Genomic DNA, 22,059 nt, shown 5'->3' with positions numbered 1-22,059 from the left:
CAGGGTGAAAAAGATAGTAGCCGTCACAGCGCTTATTCCATATTGGGCTCCTTAGCATGCCAAGAATGGCCACTGACCTACAGCCCAATGCTCAGTCTGACACAGACAATAATGGCTCTTAGCAAATTAAAAAAAAAAAGTAGTCAAAAAAAAATTAAACACCCATTAGTATCCAATTGTGACATTAAAAAAAACAAACAAAAAAATAAAAACAAATAGTTGGACCTTGACTTTCAGCAAAATGTGATTTTTTTTCTGAGCCCACCGATACAAAAGTGCACTTCATGTTGCTCCTGCTGAAGCTGACAAAAAGTGAGACAAAAACAAATAAAATCAAACAATAAAATGAAATTTAAAAAAATATTAAAAGCTAAAAAGGCAAATCAAAGTGGTAGCAGGTTCGCTTGAAGATACTTTTACTTTACATCCAAGCAGGCAGACATACTGCTCACAACACATTTCAAGCTCAGCACACCTGAAAAAAAATTTAAACAACAGCAAGGCTTTTGCATAAAATCCACCTCCTGGTCAAATGATCAGAATTTTCAGTAGGCTGATCAGAGGAAAAGTGCCAGAGAGGAACCATGCTAATAATAAAACAAGCTGCAGAAACTTTCCTTGCTTGTCTGCTTGGCAGTTACAGGTTTGTGAGTCCCGTGATGACTTGTTTTACACACAAAACAGAAATAAAAGCAGCAGGCTAAGTAGGATCGTGATGACTGCTAAAATCTTTAACAAGAGAACTTCCCAAATGCAGATGATGCGGTGTACATTTCCTCCATGGCTTTTAGTGATCAGCAGAGAAGAACAACAATGCTCAAGCCATTTTCCTTGATGTTTTTTCTGTGATTCACTTAACGAAAAGTAAGCTCGATCAAATGGATACGACTGGCAGATTTCAGAAAGGCTGCAACATAAGAAGCTCATGAGATATGCACTTCATTTAAAGAGTGGTCTTGTCTTGAATTATCAGCAAAGATCTGATAGCTCTAGCCATTAAAAAGCCCCTACAGGATTGCAATAAAGTGTGCTGTATATAAACATATATACACAGTATATAAGTCTGTGTATGAATCTAATTTACATCTTTACATTCTTTAAATTTACATCTAGAGTGGCAGATAATTCTCTGTATAAAGCACACTTTTCACATCTTGTCCACAGAATGACGTTTTCTGACGACTGAATCGAACAGGTCATTTTTGGAAGTTAGGACAATTTCTTGGCAGGCCTTTCCTTTTGTGTTGTTGAACCTGATGTTAAAAAGGAGCTAAGAACTACCTCATAGCGGCACATTCAGTTTGATTTTCAAAAATCCATCTGTGGAAAATAGATACAAAAAAAGAAAAGACGGAGGAACAAAGGAAAAAAGAAAAGAAAAGGAAGAATTACTCTTGAAACAAACGTTTCTCCACTGGGGAGAAATTAAGCACTGTGTCAACAGACAGCAGCAGTGCTTCAGTTTTCAGTATCAGCTACTTTCGTTGTGTTACTTCATTACGACATGAAGTTCCTCGCAATTTGTTTCCTCTCACAGCCAAACACCAGTGTCTCAATAACACTTTTGTCTTTATATATCTCGGCTCATCCGTGTTTCTACCCTCACAACCCGAAAACGGTGGACCAGTGGCCCGTGGGGATCGCAGCACTTCATCATAAGGAACCATTTTAATACATGGATGCACCCAGCGAGTTGTGTCCAGTCTAGGGGAATCTCTTAGCCAGCTTCCGCTATGTCTCAAACAGGCTTCTCATAAAATACACACATCGACTGGAGGGTGCGCTGAATTCAGTTGGAGTTAAAACCGCTGCAGTGATCTGGTTTTATTCCGGTGAGAGTTTTCATTCAGTTCACCTTTACAGCCTTTCTTGAGCAATGAGTGTGTGTTTGCTGATGGCAGGAGAAGGCATTTTTCTCCACAATCCAGGATTAATCATCAAGTGGGCTATTTTCGGAGATCGAGAACACAAACCTAGAATGTCAAAATAAATAAATAAAAATTAGATAGCTTTAATATTACATTTCAAGTCTACATTTTTACTCGCTGTTCTTCAAATATTGGTCGTGAGAGCTTTCTGACATTTTTGTTTTATTTGAAATTAAAACTAAAATCAAAACAGCTTACCGAGCCGTCTGAGGCACTGGCACCAACTTTGTCTCCGGTGCTGTTCCAGCACACCTCGAAGATGCCGCCAGTACCCCTGTAGCTGTGCACCAAGGCTCCAGTCTGAAACAAAGCCACAAACAAATGACAATTAATTGTCTCTTCTCTGTCGTTTGGCACAGTATAAATTCCAGTCCGGCTCTTACCGTAGTATTCCAAATGTGGACACATTTATCAAAGGAGCCGCTGGCTAGGTGTTTGCCATCAGGGCTGAAGGCCACGCTGTAGACCGGTTCCTGGTGCCTGGTCAGTGTATGAATACAAACTCCTCGTTCAACATCCCACAGTCGCACTGTAGAGTCAAAAGAAGCGCTGTGTGGAGAACAGAGGATAGGAATCAGATGGTTAAGCAGCATCAAAGCATCCTAATAATCAGTTTCTTCAATAAATGCTAGTTTTTATTTCCACTGCTTTATATTGCAGAGGAAGACACGGGAAAAAAAAAATTCCATTATTGAAAGCTACCCATTTGCATCATTTCAGTTTTTAAAGGCCATGTCCTAACCTATTTCACATTGCCTGTTATATCAAACTCTAAATTTACTGAAGACTAAAGTAAATGCAGAATGAGACAGTTTCTTATCATCAAGAAGCATCGGGGCTTGTGGCCTTCGCAAACACATCTATAAGGTTCAACATACACACAGCTCATAGTGAACACAACAAGCCAGGACTTCATTAAAAGTTGACCCGTGTGATCGGTATTGAATGAGAGTTATATATAGTCAATCTCCTACCTGGCAAGCATGATGTTGGCGTTGGGGTTATTTGTGCTGGGGCCTGTGGGGCTCCACTTGATAGTGTAGATTTCTTTACTGTGAGCCTGGAGGTCATGGACACATGACTCCTGCTTCATACTCCAAATCTGCACGTGAGGGGAATGGCAAGAGCAAAGTATGTATGAATACAAATCAATGTGTTTGTTTTCTTTAACCTCCAAGACCGGAGACTGGTCTTACCTTTAAGGTCATGTCATCCGAGCAGGAGGCAAGCAGCATACCTGATGGGTCCCACTTAATGGCATTAACTTCATTCTGCAAAACAACGCTCATTAGCATGTATGTTGAGGTAGAACTAAAGTTAGTGTGAGAGAGAGATGGGGTCAGAAAAGCTGCTCACCGTGTGGCCCTGGAAAGTCTTGAGGGGGCGGTCGCTGCCAAGTCGACATACGTGGATGCACATGTCTGTGCTGCAAGAGGCAAACGTGGTGTTGTTCTGCCAGTCAACATCCAGTGCTGGGGCTGTGCACAAATCCATACTCATTAGGGTTGCACGATCGCAACTGAGCAGCAGTCACTTTGTATCATATTCATTATCTATAACAGTCATTTATCTGGATACATGAATTCGCTTTACCTGAGTGGAAAGGGAACTGCTGTTTGGCTTCTCCTGTGTGTGCGTCCCAAATGATTGTCGTCTGGAAAAGTTACAATTGCATTTTAAAACACAAGCTCAACTTTTCTGCACAAATGCACATGCCTCATCTGTCGTTCGATGGTCCATAAACCCATCTGCAGTTAATGTCACCGACTCAGTTTGCTTAACCTTTCTTGGTAAAGTTTTACTCCATTCCATTTGATTAAATGTCTGTTGTGCTATAAAAAAGACAAATTAATCGTAAAAGACAGATAAGAAAATTTAATGTGGGAGCCAAAAATTTCAGGTTTCTTTCCCTGTTTTTAATACTGTTAAGAATTTTAGGCTATGGATATGAGAAAATGATATGTCAGAGATTTAGTCTTTGTCTGATGAGCAAAAAAAGGCTGGTTTGAAACAAAAAAAGCAAACAAAACCCCCCAAAACACAAGGATATTATTAGTGAAAGACAAATCCACGCCTGGGGATCTTTAGGAGTACCTTATCTACACCAGCGCTGAGAATACAGTTCCCCTTCTTGTTCCACTTGAGTGCAAATATGGGCCCTTTATGTTGACCCAATGTGCTTGCCAGATTTCCTAATGGATAAGAGTAATATCAGTTTCTCTTAGAAAAGATCCCTCACAAAATTGTCACGAAGGTTACATTTTTCACATCAACAATGTCAAAAAATAAAAATCTAATGGCAAAAGAAACAACAATGTGTGACAATGATGGAGGACATACCATCCTTTGTCCATATCCTGGCAAATCCATCATACGAGCCTGTTGCCAGGAGAGTCCCATCGCTCTGTTGGACGACAACATAACAGAACTGTTACCTGACGGCACTGCCTGTTTACCAGATGGTAAAGGTACGAGAGGAAAGATGTGATGTATGATCTGAAACCTACATTCCAGTCTAGGGAGGTGACATCTTTGTTGCTGGGGACATCCTGGCCACCTTCTCGGATACAGTGGCGCAGCACCAGCTGGGTGGAGATCGAGTTATTATTCTCGTTCAGGTTCCAGATCCTGGCAGTGGAGTCCCCCGAACTGAACCAACCAACATAACAGGAGGCGGTCAAATGATTGTGGAAATACAACCTATCAGCAGTGTTTTTTTATAAAGCTAGATGTCTTACACCACAGCGTAAATACAATACAGTACGATTCATGCAGGATGAATTAAGATGTGTTTCAGCACAGACAGAGACTGACCCTGAGGCCAACAGATCGCTGACAGGGTTCCAGGCGCAGATGAAAACTTCAGACTCGTGGCCTCTGAGTACTGTAGCTTTACTGGCTGGTATCTCAACATCCACATCCATCTCCATAGGCTCACTGTGGTTATCTGAGGAGTGGACAGATACATATTTTATGTACATTAACATACACGCAAAACACAGATTTGCCTACAATTCTCAGCAAGTTTTAAGCATTGTGTAGATTTACCATTAATGTTTACAGTATTTAGTTTAGACAATTGTCAAAGGAGGTGAATATATTACTTTTCAAGCAACAGGGGGCCAACAAAGAAAATCAGTAATCTATTCAAAAAAGTCAACTAAAGTATATATTGATGTGCTTCAACTACTATGACATCTTTAATTTTAAAAGCAACTCTCAAGCTGTTATATTCCAGTAAGAAGACTCTGACCTATGCATCATATATTACTTCACACATGTTGGGCAATGGAAAATGGCTATCACTGCTACAGACATAACTGAATATACAGTAACTGACTGTGAGCTTGACACACATCTGTAACACAATGAGGTCACATTAACAGATCTCAGAAATGTATTACATGAGTCACCATTTCTGTCATGACTCAGATATTTGGGTTAAAGTTAAGAGACAAAATGTGGTGACTGTAAGCTGCGACCAACGATATTAATGTTCAACTTACTCATGTTGTGAGTACCATTCTCCTCGCCATTGACAGTGGCTTCTCCATTTTTTGGCGCATTGGACTGGATTCCAGAGGTTGAAGCTGTTATGGTACAGGTGGTCTGCTGCAGGGCTAGTCTGTCGCGGAAGGCCTGCTGCCGCGTCTGCACCACATCTGGCATCACCGCGTCAATGAGCGACAGTGACTCAATCGGTCGACCGTCAAAGACCGTGCCGTCCTGTCATCACAAGAGGAGTTAAGAACGCATGGTGGAGGGGTGTGGTTTTTAATTAGTGACTCGTCTCGTTTCCCTGATAATCGTCAATTACAAAGGTGAAGAGTGCTTCCTAATTGGCAGCCTAATACAAACACACTTCAGGGCTTCTTCCAGTACAAGACGACGTAAATGTGTGTGTGTGGGTGTGTGTGTGGGGGGGGGGGGGGGGGGAATAAGCACTTGCAGTTACCCTAGCGAGTCGGCATCAAGATCAAAGTCTGTCTTTGTATCATTAAGCAACAGAAGACATCTGTGGGAGTCAGTAACAGCAGGTCCCAGCCCTCACCTCATTAATGCTGATTTCTGCCTCCACATACTGGAGTCCTTTCTGCAGGATAGAGATGAGAGCAGCAGGGGGCACTAGTGTTCCATTGATGTTGGATTGGCTGATGTGGCTCTCAATGCCAAAGGTGAATGCTGAGTGGGAGAAACCTGAAAACAAAACACCATTCACATTCATTAACAGCAGAGTGCCAAGCACAAGATGTGCACAAACACAACAAAAATATTCAAAGAAAAGTCTTGTCTGATCCAATCAAAGCTAAGAGTAATTGAATACAACAACAAAATGGAATAACAAGCATGACATTTGAGAGTACAATAAGGCATGCCAATTTTCAGTGTTGACCTCTCAGAGCTGCTAGTAGCTTGTACACTGCCAGATGGCTTCAGACAGTCTCAATAAACAGTAATAAAAGACAACAGCTAGGGTTTCGGGACTGATCCAGATCCTTTAAATTCAGATCCCTGAGTATAATAGCATGCTGATATATCAAGAGCAATGCAACACTGTGTTTTCACATGGTGCTTACATCCTAAATTTACAAAGAAGAAAAAAAAAAAAAGACATTTGAGAGGCAAACCTGACTCTTGGAGATATCTGTAGACCAAGAAGTTCACTTCGTCGCTGGTAATACTCATCTTAGCCCAGTGAAAGGAGGCGGTATGTTGGAAGGCTGAGCTCACTCCTGAGAAGAGATCAAGATTGGGATCTGAGATTAATATTTAGGTCTGTGCTCTGGCATGTGACATTTACAAATCCATAGTTTTATTGACCCGAATGCCATTTGGCATCTCCTACTGGTAAAAATAGTTACACAATGTGTCTTTGCATAGTGATACAGCTATGCGCAGACAAACAAACACACGCACGGGAAAGCCCTCACTTCCACTTCCTGTTAGTTCATTCACACTCTGGTCTTAACCACTGCTGCATGACTCGATCCTCTGATGTTGATAAGCGCTGGATTAGTTCCTCCCAAAAATCTACATTCAGAACAAAAAGCAAGTAGATGGAATAAGCTTTGATTTTAGGATATCAAGCATGACTCTACTGCCCATCTAGTGACTTAAAATTAATCATAGCAGCCCACCTAACCTTCCAGTTTAAACAAATACAAGTATTTAATAACAGTACTTACGTTAACAATTAAATCAAAATGGAGTAACATTGTTAATTCTAACAATTTTTGGTTGCTGTACTGTTCATAATCTCCCACATGCTTTACAAGAACAGAGTAAATGAAGCTGGAAAAAAACCTTGTATATACACCCACAGAAACAATGTAAACACACACAAATTTATAGTAAACACCACAAGAACGAAAATGTCAGAGCAGCAGACAAAGCAAAGGAACCAAATTAAACCTGGGAATGCACAAAGACACACATCTAACCATTTCCTGCTCTCCCAATAAGAAGTAAACAGATGGACATTTCACCATAAAGAGACATAAAGGGATGCTGTCAGCTATGAAGACTGCATGGCTGTCCAACTTTCATTCCATACACTATCCAGGCCCACTCAAGATTCCCTTCGGTAGCATAGCAACAAGAGAGATCGAGCAAAATAGACAGAGCGGTGTTGTCCCAATTACCAGTGGGCATAAAGCCAGAGGGCTTGAACATTTTACTCAACATGAATTATTCACTCTTTCACCTTGGTATATTCTTTCAAATTGGGTCTACCTTTGTTGTAGCCCCATAGAGATGCCGAGGACTGGAATAATAGCTACCTCTAACTAGTGCAGCAAGCTTCTTTTATATTTTTGAACATAAAAGACTATGTCATTATACTCGGAGCAAAGACGCTCGCAACTGCAAAACATACACCTGAATGTCAGAAGCATTACATGGACAACAGTTTTATTCTCATTTCATCGATTGCTGAAGCATATGATAATGACAGACACATTTCACTCAAGGTAAGAGTTCTTTTACCCTCTTCTTCCAAAGAATAAACAATGCTAAGCTTGTCTACCTTCATCGATGTACCCAGTTCTGGCCCACAGCCCTCATGTTTCCCCTTTAGCTAATTAGCTTACATATGGGACTAAGACAGACTAGCCACATCAAAGCGTTCAGCCACTGCTCCCAGGGCCTCTATAGCTACATACCAAACAACTGGAAACATCATCAAATGGGAGTCTAGAGAGAGAGATGCTGGTCTCATCAGCAGCACCAATAAAGCCTCTATCAGATGGGCACATGATGCAACCGTCCATTACACAACACGCTGTGCATTCAAGACTCCTTTGACTAAACACTGGGCCTAACCAGAGAAGATGCCAACCTCTGTCCTGCAAAGGTTTATCAGTTCAGATGAACTCAGATAAGCACAGAAGAAAAACATGAGACATCCAAACTGATTGTACGCTTACAGGATCGTAGGATTTGTAGGACTTATTAGAGGGCTGTCTAATGTGCTTAGCAACATGCAAATAAAATCAAACACATTGTTGATCGTAAATCACACGGCTCAGTTTGAAATAGAAATCTGATTCATGTCACTTATTGCACAGGTAAGAGAAAAATACTCAACAATGAAACACGTAACCCTACTTTGTGAAATGCTTTCAGTCTCTCAGCTGGCAGATTTGATTAATGTCCTGTCAATCAACGGAAACAAAGCAGCAAATTGCACTCCAGCAAAACCAGTCTTCATGTGGCAAATACACATACGAGAAATCAGATGACGCATCTGAAATACAAATCAGCGTGTGAGCAACAGTTACAGAAATACCCATCTGTTTTCTATATTAAGCTACCATTATCATCTTAAGAGTTTCCTGTCTTCACTTCGTCTTAGAGACTGTATTAAAACGGACAAAAAAAATAAAACCTCATCACAACGAACATGCCTGCATGGTGATATTGACACCATTTACAGGCGGAAGAAAAATATAGCTCTACAATCGTATCAACTCTGTCAAATGGAAAACATGTGACTGCAAAGCAAAAAATAAAAATAAAAATGGAAATTGCTAGAGTTGATAAAAATCACCTAATGGGTCAATTATGAGCATCCCTGCTGAGGACATCAGGCTCACTGCAGCCACTCTCACTATACTGCCTCTAAGACGACACCCTCATAATCCACCTTTGACCATCACACTAAACCAAACAAAGCCTGCTTAATGCCTCCTTAGTGTTCACATAGCATGTTATTGTTTCTGAATTCATGATATGTTAATGCGAAGCGATGTGCTAATCTGAATTCATGTGCATATCCCTGTATACCAGCACACTATGACCCAGACCTCAATTCAGCTCTGATTTCTGCTCAATTTATGGTCGTGCGTGGATGTCGAGTGTAGCTCTACGGCTACACAGATAACATAATTACTGGATTGAAACCAACGCAGATGCTGGAGTGCAGTCCTTCAGAAAGCCAACAGTATGTTGCCTGACTGATGACATTACAAGATTACAGCAGGTTTAAAGCCAACTGGTTGAAAAGCTGATTAAAATAGGAAAGTGTGAGTGGTGAGTGTGCACCACAAAGAAGAAGAATCACAAAATTACAAATGAATACATAAATAAGAAGCACACATTAAAAACATAAACAATGGCTGCAGAGAACAGTCTATACGTTTAAATTATAAATTGTGTCTTCTCTGCAACAGAGCGAAAGCCAGAGAACCAACAAGAGCCAAAACTGAACAAAGTAGCACACATTACTGGCTGTTCCACATATCTGACAGTGTCCCCAAGTGACACAGTGGCAACATGTAGACACGGGTCTGGTTAGCTCTGTGCAGCAACAGCACAATACTAAAGCAATATTGTGCCAGGACTGTGCCTCTGCTGCTGGCTAAAAAACGTGACAACAATGCCCAGCAATGCTGTGGCTGAATGCTTCGAGATATTTTCAGTGTTGAAATAGACAACTTAGACTTTTGCCAGTATGTTTTTCTGCCCAGTTACTGCATAGTTGATTTATTTATCCAGGTACTACAGCTTTGGATTTGATCTTATCATAGCAGATAATGTGAATGTAGAAATAGCAGGTACTAGCTGATACTCAAAGACTCACAAGAAATATGAAACTGATGTCAGATATAAGGACAGATGTCTCTTTTCTTTTCCTTTTTATTCTTTTTGCAGAAAGACCAAGGATAGTCAGCACCTAACACTTCCCTCTACAGACGCTCTGTCGATAAATTAGTACATTCCTAAGAAATAGACATGACTAACATATGATGCAATTCACAGAAGGTGGCAGTGTTGGGGGAGGGGGAACTCAAATTGTCATGCTATGCTGTTACAGCGTTTTTCCAACTTCCTTGTTTTGAGCTTCACATTTTGAACTGTGACCACAGAGGGATATCAGATGAAAGACTGGAGAGTAGTATGAAAGCTGGTCAAATCTTAATTTGTATGAAGTCAAATTTCAAATTAGAGACTTTTTTTTGGAAAAGGGGTGGTTATAAAGCTCAGAAACCTGCTTCAATACATAAACCAAGAGTTTTAAATATCAAGCTGCTCTAAACTGTGCAAAAACAGATCAACAACAAAATATTGATATTCCCCTTAAGGAAAATGAAAGGATTACATATGAAACCGTTTAAATGCAACTATTTGAGCATTTAAAACAGCATGTGTTGATTTAAATGTGCATAGATAGAAACAAAAATTCACAGCAAATTGAATAATACCTTGTGCAGAAATCTTAGATCTTTTCCTGTGAAAACCTCACTAAAAATCCAATCAAATGCTTTCTGAACATCAACATTTGGCTGTAAAAAAAAAAAAAAATAATAATAATAATAATAATAATAATACAGCAAAGAAAAACACACAGGCATCTCCTACACATGCAGGCTGGAATAGAACGATGTTAAAAAAAAAAAAAAACCCTGCATACCACGGACCCCATTTTCTCCTGAACAGTCAACTCCTGACAGATGTGCAAACAAGACCTGGAAACAGCAGCCATTTTCTCTTGAACTGCTCTGCTGAGTAAAACCCGCCTTTGAAGCTTCTGGTTTGGGCTGCAGTCTGGGGTGTGTGTGTGTGTGGGGGGGGGGGGGCAAAGGGGACAGTGGAGGGGTGCATTGTGATAATGATCCCCACACAGGTAATCACAACAACAACAACCATTTGTGCATTGTCCTTTGCCTTTCTCAGTGACTCACTAAATGACAGTCAATGTAGGTCGGCAAATGATGGGGGATGGTAGCCTTCGGTCTCTAGGGGAAACACTTCTCCCATGCTTGCTATGGGTGGAAACACTTAATGTTTACCAGGGGTGGCCAGCCAGGTGCAATGGAAGTCTGCAGGTTTTTCATTCCAACCAGTGACTACACCCACACATTACAACACCTTTGGATGAGTGCATCTTACACGTGAAATTACCTGTTACAGTAATGAGTTGCGGAAAAGAAAAAAAAAAAATCTTTAGGCTCTCCAAGCCATGGTTGGCCATGCTTGGAACTACAAGGACTGGGCTACTAGATCTTTCAGCATGATGAGTCATGAGGCTGAAGCAGCTGGCATAGTTGTGTGACCACTGCAGCTTCTGTCTGCCTTTTTTTTTTTTTCCTTTTTGAAGTCTACATGCAAGCATGTCTGCATAGGTTGTATACCCATACACCTTCACTCTGTGTAACCAAATACCTTTGCAAATGGACACAAACATGATACCATGAATCCCACATAACACATTAATGAGCGCATTCAGTCCCACTAGAGCTTCATCAAACACACCCAATCCTATGATCCTCGCAAATTACAAGTCAAATTTGAACTCCTTATTAGACACAGCAATATGAGTGAATTTGCACTCGCAAGAGAGACACTGGAAAAGAGGGTTTCTCCCTGGGAAATGATTGGAAAATGGCAACAGACTAAGGATCACTGATGGAGCCACCATAATTGTTTCCATTCAGGACCCAAGATCCACCCTCATGCAAAACTCGTCAACATCAAATAAAAATGTCATCTCTCACTTGCATACGGGTGACATTTAGTTTTCTCAGTTGAAACCAAACTAGTATTATAGTGTTCAAAGAAGGAAATTCCCAGGTGTCTTCTCTATTAGCGCAGACCCTACATTTGTAACCATAAGAGAGCAAAACATCAATTATTTTAATAAACAGAGCATATGACTCAAAAGAAGATGAATCTGTATTTTCATCATCAAAGAGTACACTCTAAAACTGCTTTAATTTTATAACAGAAGAGGGCTAAAATGACTGATTATTTCTAGTAAAAACATCTAAATGAGATCATCCATCCATCTCTCTCACACGTTACAAAATTATTAACTACTGTTAAGTCAAAATGTAGCATATTTATTCCTTAAAAATAAAAAGTGCTATATTACTCTAATCATTCTTAACAGCTTTTTATCCACTACATGAAACAACCTGCCCACACCTAGGCACATTCTTGCCTAAATGATTTTGGTCATTTTGGCTGATGACAGATGCATCATTTTGTCATGCAAGTACAATAAATTATTGCATATATTAAAATGTTACAATATCGGATTAGTTTAAAAAGCATACAGCATGGAACTGGAAATAAATCTGATTACTGACAAGCTACACTGAAGACAAAATAACCAGGTTACTGGTAAGCTATTAATTTGGCGTCTCCAGATAAGCTTCTTTCATACATACAATCACACAAGCGTATCGAGAACTAGTCACTGTGGGGCATGCCTGTGTATATGGCTTTGTGGGGGTGGGTGGCGAATAAGTACATTGTGTGGAGAAGATTCTGGGACACAAAGCTTTTTTTTTTTCCCCTTCATGCTGAAGGCAGCACACAAACAACATAAAAATCCACCTTTCCCATTGCTCAGTTAGAACTTCACAAATTTATGTGGTTTTACATCTAGGCCAGTGCATACCAAGCGAAGCGGAGAGTGAATTATCTGCACGTCTGATAATAAACGCCTAAATGAATAATGAATAGAGCATTTGGAAGTGTTTTGGCTGTGTTGACATTACGCAAATGCAGCCATTGTCTACACCACTGACAGGAACTGAAAGTATTACATCTCTATGGGAGTGTACAGTATGTCTTAACAAGCTTTTGCATAAACACTATTTCACTACCCGAAAAAAAAAAAGTAACCATTATAGCTTTTGTGTATTTATTCAATAGTAATAAAGAATCCTTAACAAGTTAGTAGTCATTTCAGAGGCCTCTGCAAGGCATTTCTTTTTCTTCATCAAAATGAGGATAGCACAAATGAGCTGTAAACACCGAGACACACCAGTGTAGGCAATACAAGTGTTGCTATGGTGACCAAAGGCTCTTGCTTCTCTGTCAACAGCTGCTCATGCCACCCTAAATACCCCCACTCTCCTTGAGCTTTCCTTCCATCTGACATCAGGGTCAAGCAAACAAGTCAGACAAGCGTGCTGAAAAACTGATCTTCATTCTAAGCCATCTCACGGCTGCTTCTTTAGCCAGCATTTACACCGTGTAACACTAACAGCAACACACCAAAGATTTCCCTTTGTCTGTGTCCTCCACACAGCATCTTCCATGCTGAACAACTGACTGCACACGAGCAATAAAAGTTTGGGACATTTTAGGGTTTCCTCTTGCAACCGCATGAGTATATGGGTCATGGAAATACACACAATTATAGACAGTCACAGAATACTACTACCACATTTTACAGAAGTACATTCATTTTTGCTTCTTGGCCAAAACTATGAAATTGTCTTATTGCGATATCCTGTTGCAATTTTAAGCATAAACGAAGAAAACAAAAAACTAAACACTGCTATTGCTGTGTAATAAAAACTGATCTTAAATACTGCTGCATATACATCCAGCTGCTGCATGATGCACTTAGCCTCACCTCAACTCTATTCTGTTTTTTTGAATGCCTTTATTAAGGCTTTCAATTGGCGTGCATTTAAATGTCAGAGTTGCATGCATTAACTTTCTGCCTTCTACCATCTGTAGTTTGTGCTTCTTTGTTCCTCTACATGTCCTCTCTCATTGTGTCTTTCTGCAGGGATCTCTGGACTCAGAGCTGCACGCTCCTGGTCTTCAGATACAAGCCCTCTGAGCTCAGTGTTTGTCGTTTCCCTGTAGTCTTCTTTTCTATCTTCGCTTCTAGTGTCAAGCTTCAAGTGAAAGCTTTTTTCCCCCCTCCATCCCCGCTGTCACCACATGCTTGCTCAAAGAAAATCACTGGGTTTCTCTCTATGATATTGTAATTAGGACATATCATACCGTTCACGGTAATACCGGTATAATGTTGGGCAATGACAAGAAAATGAAATATCGCGATAGAATATGGGTAAAATGCGCATGCGCAGTGCCTTTGTTTTCATACGCACATGGCGAAAAAGGCACGGCGGCGACGGAGAATGACAAGGGCGAAAGCGGATCGTTGAATGAAACGGATGAACCAGAATTGGTTTGTAAAAATGCTGCAACTTCAGTGGTGTGGAACTGGTTTAGCTTTCGTCTGTCAGATACATAACAAAGCACTATTTTTGGTGGAGCATGCTAGCGGACCGTCATTATTACCGGTTTTTTTTTTTGGAAAATACGGCACACTTAAAAATCAATCATTTGATTTTTCTGAAAATCGACAGTGCCCCTTATAATCCCGTGTGCCTTATGTTTGAATTCTGGTTGCGTTTACTGACCTCGAAACGATTTTATGTGGTACACGGTGCTCGAAAATCTGTCAAATGTTTTAGTACGACTTTGCTAAGCTACAAACCCGCACCACTTGATGGATTGTTGGAGCATTACAGCTATCGTAGGCAGGAGCCTCCGGAGGGATACGTACAGTGCTTCAACATAATATTACCGTATTGCATGTGTATAAGCTCTTTTTAAGTTTTGTGGATATTATACTTCGTTATGCTGAGGATATGTCGGCCAATTTCCACTGGAAATGCCTTTAGGTTAAACTGTCAGCAAGGAATTTGCATTTGTACTGTTACATTTTTATATAACTTTAATGCAAAAAACAGCTGCTTGTTTAAGTGAAAATACATTGATGGGGTTTTTTTGCACTAATAAAATTGTGGAGTTGTAAAGTATTTTGTCTAGTGTCAATTATCGTCAGTTATATCGTTATCGCAAATTTTCAGATCTATATCGTGATAAATATTTTTGGTCATATCGCCCTGCTCTAATTGTAATGGCATTAAAATGGCACTGGTGTGATGCTCGAGCCATACTGCCTGCCTCAATCTCTGCATATAGCTACCTCACTGAACAGCTGTTGTCCACAAAGACAGTGCTGCTGTTGCAGCACTACTATTGCCAGCCCACAGAGAGAGCAAGAGAGATACCTTTCACCTTAATGCAAGTTTCCAACATTGTGGTACATGGCTGACAGCCCACCTGGCCCAAGCACCTACACACCACCTCCACAAATAAAATGGAAATCACTTATTATGAGGTGGATGTTGGCTAGTTGAATGAACTAACCTACATAACATGAGGCTGTCAACAAGTACTCTAAATTGGATTATATAATCAATATAATCTAACTATAAAATACATACAAATAAATAATATTCTTTGGAAAAACAAAAACGACAAGCAACACTGTTATGCCATTTGTCTTATCTTGCAAGCCACACATAATGCAATGCAGAGTTTCTACCAGTAAAGTTTTTAGACCCAGCAGCTGGGAACAGGACTGTTAATGTGGAAATATTTACCCACAATGTTGCACAGTGGCAGAGTGGAAACAGCAGAGCTGCTTGCTGCTTCAGATTTCAGACACACAGCTGCTGGTGCAAGGAAATACAGGGAGCAAACAATTAAGCCTACCACAATAAGGTAAATCTTAATGTGTTAAGTCACAACATTTCCCTGATTATTTTAATTTAGTTTTTCAAACTTCTTTATAGCTCTAACTACTAGAGGCTAAATTCAGTCATCAGGATCCTTACATTTTGCACTACACCAGCAGACAACCTAAAAGCATGGACAGAAGTTACAGCTTGTCACTATCAGTGACTGAAAATGAAATGTAAGTCCAGGGTCTGACAAGAGTGAATAATTCTGTAACAACCATGTGGTTTTGATGGCATGGAGTTCACAGCTGAGCTCAAGTGTGATTTGCACTCAAATCAATCTAAAAATAAACAACGTTAAATAAAATAACTATGTAAGACATGATGTCTCATTGTAGTGGTATGCCTGCTTGCAGACATGCTGCAGATACGTCTAATATGCAATAATGGTTTGAACCTGAGTGGATTTTGATAAAGGAATAACGAAATGTCTTTTTTGGCCAATTCTAACAGCCCTAACATCATCCAGTCCTTTTGAGAACTGTGGACTTTCAGTGTTACTGACAAAACCCAAGCATGCACACATATACTGCAGGGTTTCCACCAGCATACTGCAAACCCAGAAGCCCAAGCAACTGCAAAGTTTGAATTACAGCCTTTCAAGTGACTGGAATTATAAAGAGATTTTAAAAAACAAACAAACCAAAAACATACAGATGCTGATTTTTTTAAATAAATAAAATATAATTCAGAAACAACTGTGAATCCATCATAAGCAGGGGATTCTCTCACATATCAAATCGCAATATTCAATCAATATTTAAGCCCAGTTTCCAAAAGGTGCACAAGTCTTTGTTAAATGATGTAGCACGGAGTGGCTAAGATGATGATGACATACTTTGCATGCATAACTACACTGATTGCTCCACAAAAGATAAGATAAGCTTACGTGGCTGACTCAGGATGAAGATTAAGACGTAGGCAAAAAACACAATATGACCATCAGTAAAGAACTTTCCCACTCTGGCAAGTATGTGCTTGCACAACTTCCTGAAAAGTCATCCACCAACTATTTCTTCATTCATCCTTCTAAAAAGTAACAAAAAAAAAAAAACCAAGAAAAAAAAAAATCAAGCAAGTCACACTTAAGAGATGTGATCATCTGCCTACAATTGAAAAGCGCTAAACATTAATACTTAAATTTTTAACAGATGCCTAAAGGGATATATACTTGCTCTACTTTTATTCTAAGTAGGGACAGAGGGAAGACACCATAGGCTGTAGCTCACACAATGATAAACAGCACCACCCTAACACCAAATGATGTCCAAATAAATAACTACAGCCTTCAACTAGTCAGTACTTGTATGGCAGTTATTTTAGAGTAACCACCAGTGCACCAGTTGGCTGGTCGCCACTGAACACTGCATGTCTCTTTTGAAGGGAGAGAATGGCCCACCTTCCCCCATGGTCTATCATAAATAAATACTGCTACAGAAATATTTGGACAGCCCAGTGAAGAGATTTGCAGCACCACAAGGCTGACACACAGGACTTCCTTGCCCTACTTATGAAGAGGGAATACATTTCTGTTTTTAATACAGTCTCATTGCACTGTGGATCTGATGTTTTCTTACAGTAGTTAGATATAAATAAGTTAAAAAAATAAAATAATAATTGAACTATTATGTTTCATAGACTGTAGGCCATGAGATGGTTTTTCTTCTTCTTTTAAAACACAAGACCAGGTATTGCATGGAAGGTAAAAAGAACACCTTTCATCTCAGATCCTGTCACGAAGCAGCCTAACAATGTTATTTGGCTATGCCCCCTGAGGATTCAGTACAAATGGTAATTGTGTCAATTTATTGGAACGCCAAATAAAAAGACAGATAAATCCACTAAGAAAAGAAGGATTTAAAGTCTATATCATTACTCATACTTTATAGAGTATTAATTCTAATGCTGAACATTAGAGATTAATACAGGCAAAACACTGAAACTAAATCCTGGTGTTCTTTTACCAGGTGGCACTGAACCTGTAACTTTTGTAACTACTGTAATTAGAGTTCAACACAACTCATACAACAAAGGACAGGTTTTCACCACACGGTAAGCAGTCTAGATTGGGTTATGGAGAAATTATTTTACATAGCGTGAATGATGTTATTAAATTTGGCTGGAGTAGCATTTTAATTCAGCCTCAATAAAGTCACGGACAATCTCAGCAACAGCTTGCAAGTTTATTTACTTGAAGTCCAGCATTTGGGGTGTTCTGAATTCACTTTGCTTCTATTGCTCATCTCTCTTCCTGCACTGACTCAGTGACCCCAATTCTAAAGCAGTAAATCACATTAAACTGCAGCAAGACTTGAATCTCCTACATGTTCGCTGTTGTTGCAGTGTTGCCCACCCCTTACTTTATATTGAGTCATCACAGTTGTCTTCTACATTCCCACCAACTACTGGACTGAAGTGGAGCAGCTGGTTGCAAAAACTGTTTAAGACACTCGTCACACCAGATCTTTAGAAAACAACACAGCGCAAGAAAGTGCATTTAAACAACTCAATCTAAAAGAATATCCTGCTTGACACTCAAACATTTTACACACCAGTCATACATGAGACCTTTTCTTTTTTCCCTTACTCTTTGTAAGTGACATTACATAAACAATTAATGATAATTTGGCATTACTATCCAGTGTGCACACACTCCATATGTATGGTAAATTTGCAAGGTAAACTATTAAGCACATAAAATAAACTATTCACAGTACAGGCTGGAAATGAGATTATAAGTGTTCGTTGTAGACGTGCCCCTCCTTATAAATTAGGTCATCAATGAGGATTGGGAAGCTACTAAACTGTAGCCTCAAAAAAAGTCTAGTTAAAAAAAGAAGGAAGAAAAAAAACAAAAAAAAAAAAAAAACAGACTTCTTCGTGTGAACTATGCCTCAAATTTCACAGGACCTTGGAAAAACCATTATAGAAATGGAAAATGCAAGAAAAGGAAGGAAAGCATTTTTATAGACCTGGGTGTTCAGCAAATTCAAAATCATAAAAAAATGTCTCTAAGTAAAAGTAGACATTCCTGCTGCTATAAATAAAAAACCAGCAGAAACTCCTTGGTTTGAAGAAAAAAAAATTCACTGGATGACACTAAGACCAACTGTGAAGTATGGTGGAGGTAGTATTATGGATTGGGACATTTTTACTTCAAAGGCCACAATTAAGGCCCAACTGTGACATTTACTCTTACTGCTAGCAGTTCAAAAAGTGATAAACAAAACTGAGTTTAGCCTTCCATAACACTCCTAGTTTCTCATGTGGCCTCTTGGGAAAATTAATTGGCCACCCCGCCTTACAGTGCTTGAAGTAACAATGAAATTGACACAGTAATAAGAAAATTTACAAGAGAATGGCATGATTGAGATCAACGACCTCAAGCTTAGGAGAGGTTGGTTTATGACACAAGATAATCACCCAACGCCAAAAAAATAAAAATAAAAAAAAATTATGAACCAACAATGGAGAGGTTAAAACAGAAGAAAATTCCTGTTGTAGGGTGGCTGTGTTGGAGTCCTGCCCTAAAGGGAACTGACATGCTGTGGCATGGCTGTTCAGCAAAAAAATCCCAGAAAATATGTAACTCGTATTGAGATCAAATAACATTCAAATACTGCCACTAGGTCAACAAGAAATGGGAGCATCACATTGACATTACTTATGTGGGCCACTGAAGTAGAATCAGGTTACAGAATTTAAATAGCAGGGGTTTTAGCCAGTCCTGGCATCTGAATCTTTTTTATATAGCAACATTAACATTTTTGTTTCTCTTCTTGGTGAACCGGTACAAAAGCATGACTGGTCCACATGGCATAGAGCCTATCCTCTTAATTAAAAGAAGTCAATGTTTATCCTTGTTTTTAATTATCTTGGATATATTCAACTGGGAGAAGGCCAAAACTTGGAATAACCTGGATTAAGATGCACTTTGATTCTCTTAAAGCAGACAAGACTGTTGAAGCTGTATCCCATCATTCCAGGCACTATTTAGAGTCGTAAAAGGCAGGTCAAACCACGTTTCTCAATCTCTCATTTCTCTCCTAATGTAGTCTGTGCTTGTTGAGTGTTATGTAGACATGCATTATCACAATTTATATTCCTTCCTACACAGCAGAGTTTCTCTAAAAGCGTCTGCCTGTGCTGTGCTGCATGGTAGAAGGTCATAAGCTTAACAGTAACAATTTAAAACTGGAGTTATACAAGAGCATGAACTGGCCCTTGAAACTGGTGGCACTGTCTAGTACAGTTGAATTTCTCTCCCCTCCCCCACACATGCGCTTCCTAAGTCTGCATGACAATATAAATATGTATCATTCATGCTTTAGCTCAAACAAAATGACCTAAAGTGCAGCTTAATGTTGTTTGACTTCAGTAGCACATTTCCACCAAAGTAGACAAACTAATCAGTCACCACAATGGGACAACCTTGAACCTCTAAAACTTAAGTCTGTTTAGTAAAAGTAGTCCACAGGTCGGCTACATAAGGTTAAGCATGAGTATGTTTCTTTAAGAAAAACAACAATGTAGCAGAAAAGTAGGCTGTTTGAAAAATCATGAACAAAAGAGGCTAAATTAAAAGGCGCAAACGGGAATTTCAACACACGTGTGGAGTCAATGGGTGACTAAGCTTTGTGCCGGCAAGTATCCTCCTAATCAACGCCGTAATCACCAATTTCTCAAAGTCATTATCCTCTTTGCTTTTAACCCACATAAACACACAAGCAGCCTGAATGCAGTGCTGCCCAAAACAGTGCCACTCGACCTTTACTTAGCTTACCTTTTATTGTGAGTGAACTCGTGGTGTCCGCCGCCACCTCTTCCTTCTTCTTCCACAAGGAGAACCTCCAACTTCAGCGAGCTAGCTACGACTTTCCTCCCATTTTGATTACCGTCACATTTCAAGTTCCGACCGCGGGTGTGAGTGTGTGTGTGACTCACTGCCGGCTAAATTTGCTGTGCTAACAAAGCGTGTTCACCCAGACACGCACGCGCGCGCGCACACACACGCACAACTGGCGGTAAAGTTGGAATAAACCCGGGTTTCTGTGGCTGAGGCTGCAGGCTACTCTCTGTAGAGTTTCACCCTCACCGTTCACTGAGAACAGGAGCAGAAAGAGACAGCAGCGAGCGCTAAACGGCAGGGAGAGAGAGACTTACACAGAGAATAGGAGAGAGAGAGAGGACGGGGGCGGGGGGTTGAAGGCTAAACTGTCTTTAATAAACCTGACTATTATAAACACGATCTATTCTGGGGTTAATAATCCAGGGACTGTTTTATCTCATTTGTATCTGATTGGCCTAATTAGCCAAATCAGCAGCCAAAGTGTCAATTTGTTAACACCTTATGGAAAATATACAGATACACGTGCTGTCTGGAACCTATGTGTGCCATTAACGCATAACTACTGTACACTTTGTATATTTGCGCACGTGTGGATTGAGCAGAGCGTGTATTAAATTTGACCCCCCTCCTCCCCCCATATAGATTAGGCGGGATAATTAATACCATTAAAACATGGCTCTCGAGCTTAAGTGCACTATGATATCTTGTTTCAGTTTAAGGACAGTGCGCTGAGACTACAGTGTAGCATGTTGTTGCCTATCTGGCCTCTCGGGGGCTCTTCCCATCCCCCCACACACCGCTATTTTTCGCCTGCCTGGTCACACAGCGGTTGATTAATTCTCCTTTCGCCTTGCTCAGTCATTCAGATTTGGAAAGTAAATAACAAGTTGACATCAGTGTGACACATTCCTTTGGTTACCGTATGTATATCAATACTTGCGCATCACATATTCCGTACAAACGCTACAACTGCTCCAGCCTCAAACGAAATGGTGGTGTATTACGAGCTTTTAGTTGGTTGGCCTGCAAGCATACACGTGCACTTTGATATATTGAGAGATAGGTTAGAGAGAGAGGTTTGAAGGCCTCGTAATGCACAATAGTAGTGCAAAATAACCTTTTACATATACAACAGTGATAAAGAAAAATAATAAAATAAAATAAAAATAAGACTGGTGGTGTACAAAGATTTGGTGCAAATATCACTAATAAATATTATGTACACTATAACTCTAAGAAACAGCAATAAGAAGGTCTGATATTGAAATGCGTGTGGGGTTTTGGCAGGTGTGTTCACCTGTCACGAAGATGGAAGCTGTTGTACAGTTTCACATAGGCCAGTAGGAATGATATTCTGAAGTGTCCTTTATGGCAGCGAGGTTGAATAAGTCTGAGAGAGAATAAGCTCTGCTGCCTCTGTAGTATAGAATGGAGCGGGTGC

General features: G+C 40.0%; 1 protein-coding gene across 2 annotated transcripts; it reads right to left on the bottom strand.

Annotated features, from left to right (window-relative positions):
- Positions 1-231: 231 nt before the first annotated feature.
- On the bottom strand, positions 232-20,894 carry tbl1x (transducin beta like 1 X-linked). Of its 2 annotated transcripts, XM_080290906.1 has the most exons (16): positions 20,553-20,691; positions 6,846-6,959; positions 6,557-6,661; positions 5,980-6,125; positions 5,435-5,654; positions 4,743-4,875; positions 4,436-4,577; positions 4,269-4,332; positions 4,023-4,120; positions 3,522-3,582; positions 3,285-3,406; positions 3,125-3,199; positions 2,903-3,030; positions 2,312-2,477; positions 2,127-2,228; positions 232-1,973 (listed from the first exon to the last, which is right to left on the bottom strand). In XM_080290906.1, exons 3-16 carry the CDS (start codon positions 6,612-6,614, stop codon positions 1,947-1,949), a joined length of 1,542 nt encoding a protein of 513 aa, XP_080147032.1. In that variant the 5' UTR covers positions 6,615-6,661; positions 6,846-6,959; positions 20,553-20,691; the 3' UTR covers positions 232-1,946. The 2 variants fall into 2 exon arrangements, with proteins under 2 accessions (XP_080147032.1, XP_026000671.2); XM_026144886.2 differs by lacking the exon at positions 6,846-6,959 and having other exon boundaries at positions 20,553-20,894.
- Between the last annotated feature and the right edge of the window lie 1,165 nt (positions 20,895-22,059).

The sequence above is a fragment of the Astatotilapia calliptera genome, chromosome 16, assembly GCF_964374335.1.
Source record: "Astatotilapia calliptera chromosome 16, fAstCal68.1, whole genome shotgun sequence".
Taxonomy (NCBI): domain Eukaryota; kingdom Metazoa; phylum Chordata; class Actinopteri; order Cichliformes; family Cichlidae; genus Astatotilapia; species Astatotilapia calliptera.
The sequence above is the reverse complement of the archived record's forward strand: the minus strand, read 5'-3'. Positions and strand labels throughout refer to the sequence as shown.

Coding starts and splice junctions, on each gene's coding strand:
- tbl1x (XM_026144886.2), bottom strand. CDS start 6,614: ATGAGTATTACCAGCGACGAAGTGAACTTCTTGGTCTACAGATATCTC. Junction 6,126..6,556: donor CAGATATCTCCAAGAGTCAG/GTTTGCCTCTCA, acceptor TTTTGTTTTCAG/GTTTCTCCCACTCAGCATTC. Junction 3,031..3,124: donor CGGATGACATGACCTTAAAG/GTAAGACCAGTC, acceptor CCTCACGTGCAG/ATTTGGAGTATGAAGCAGGA.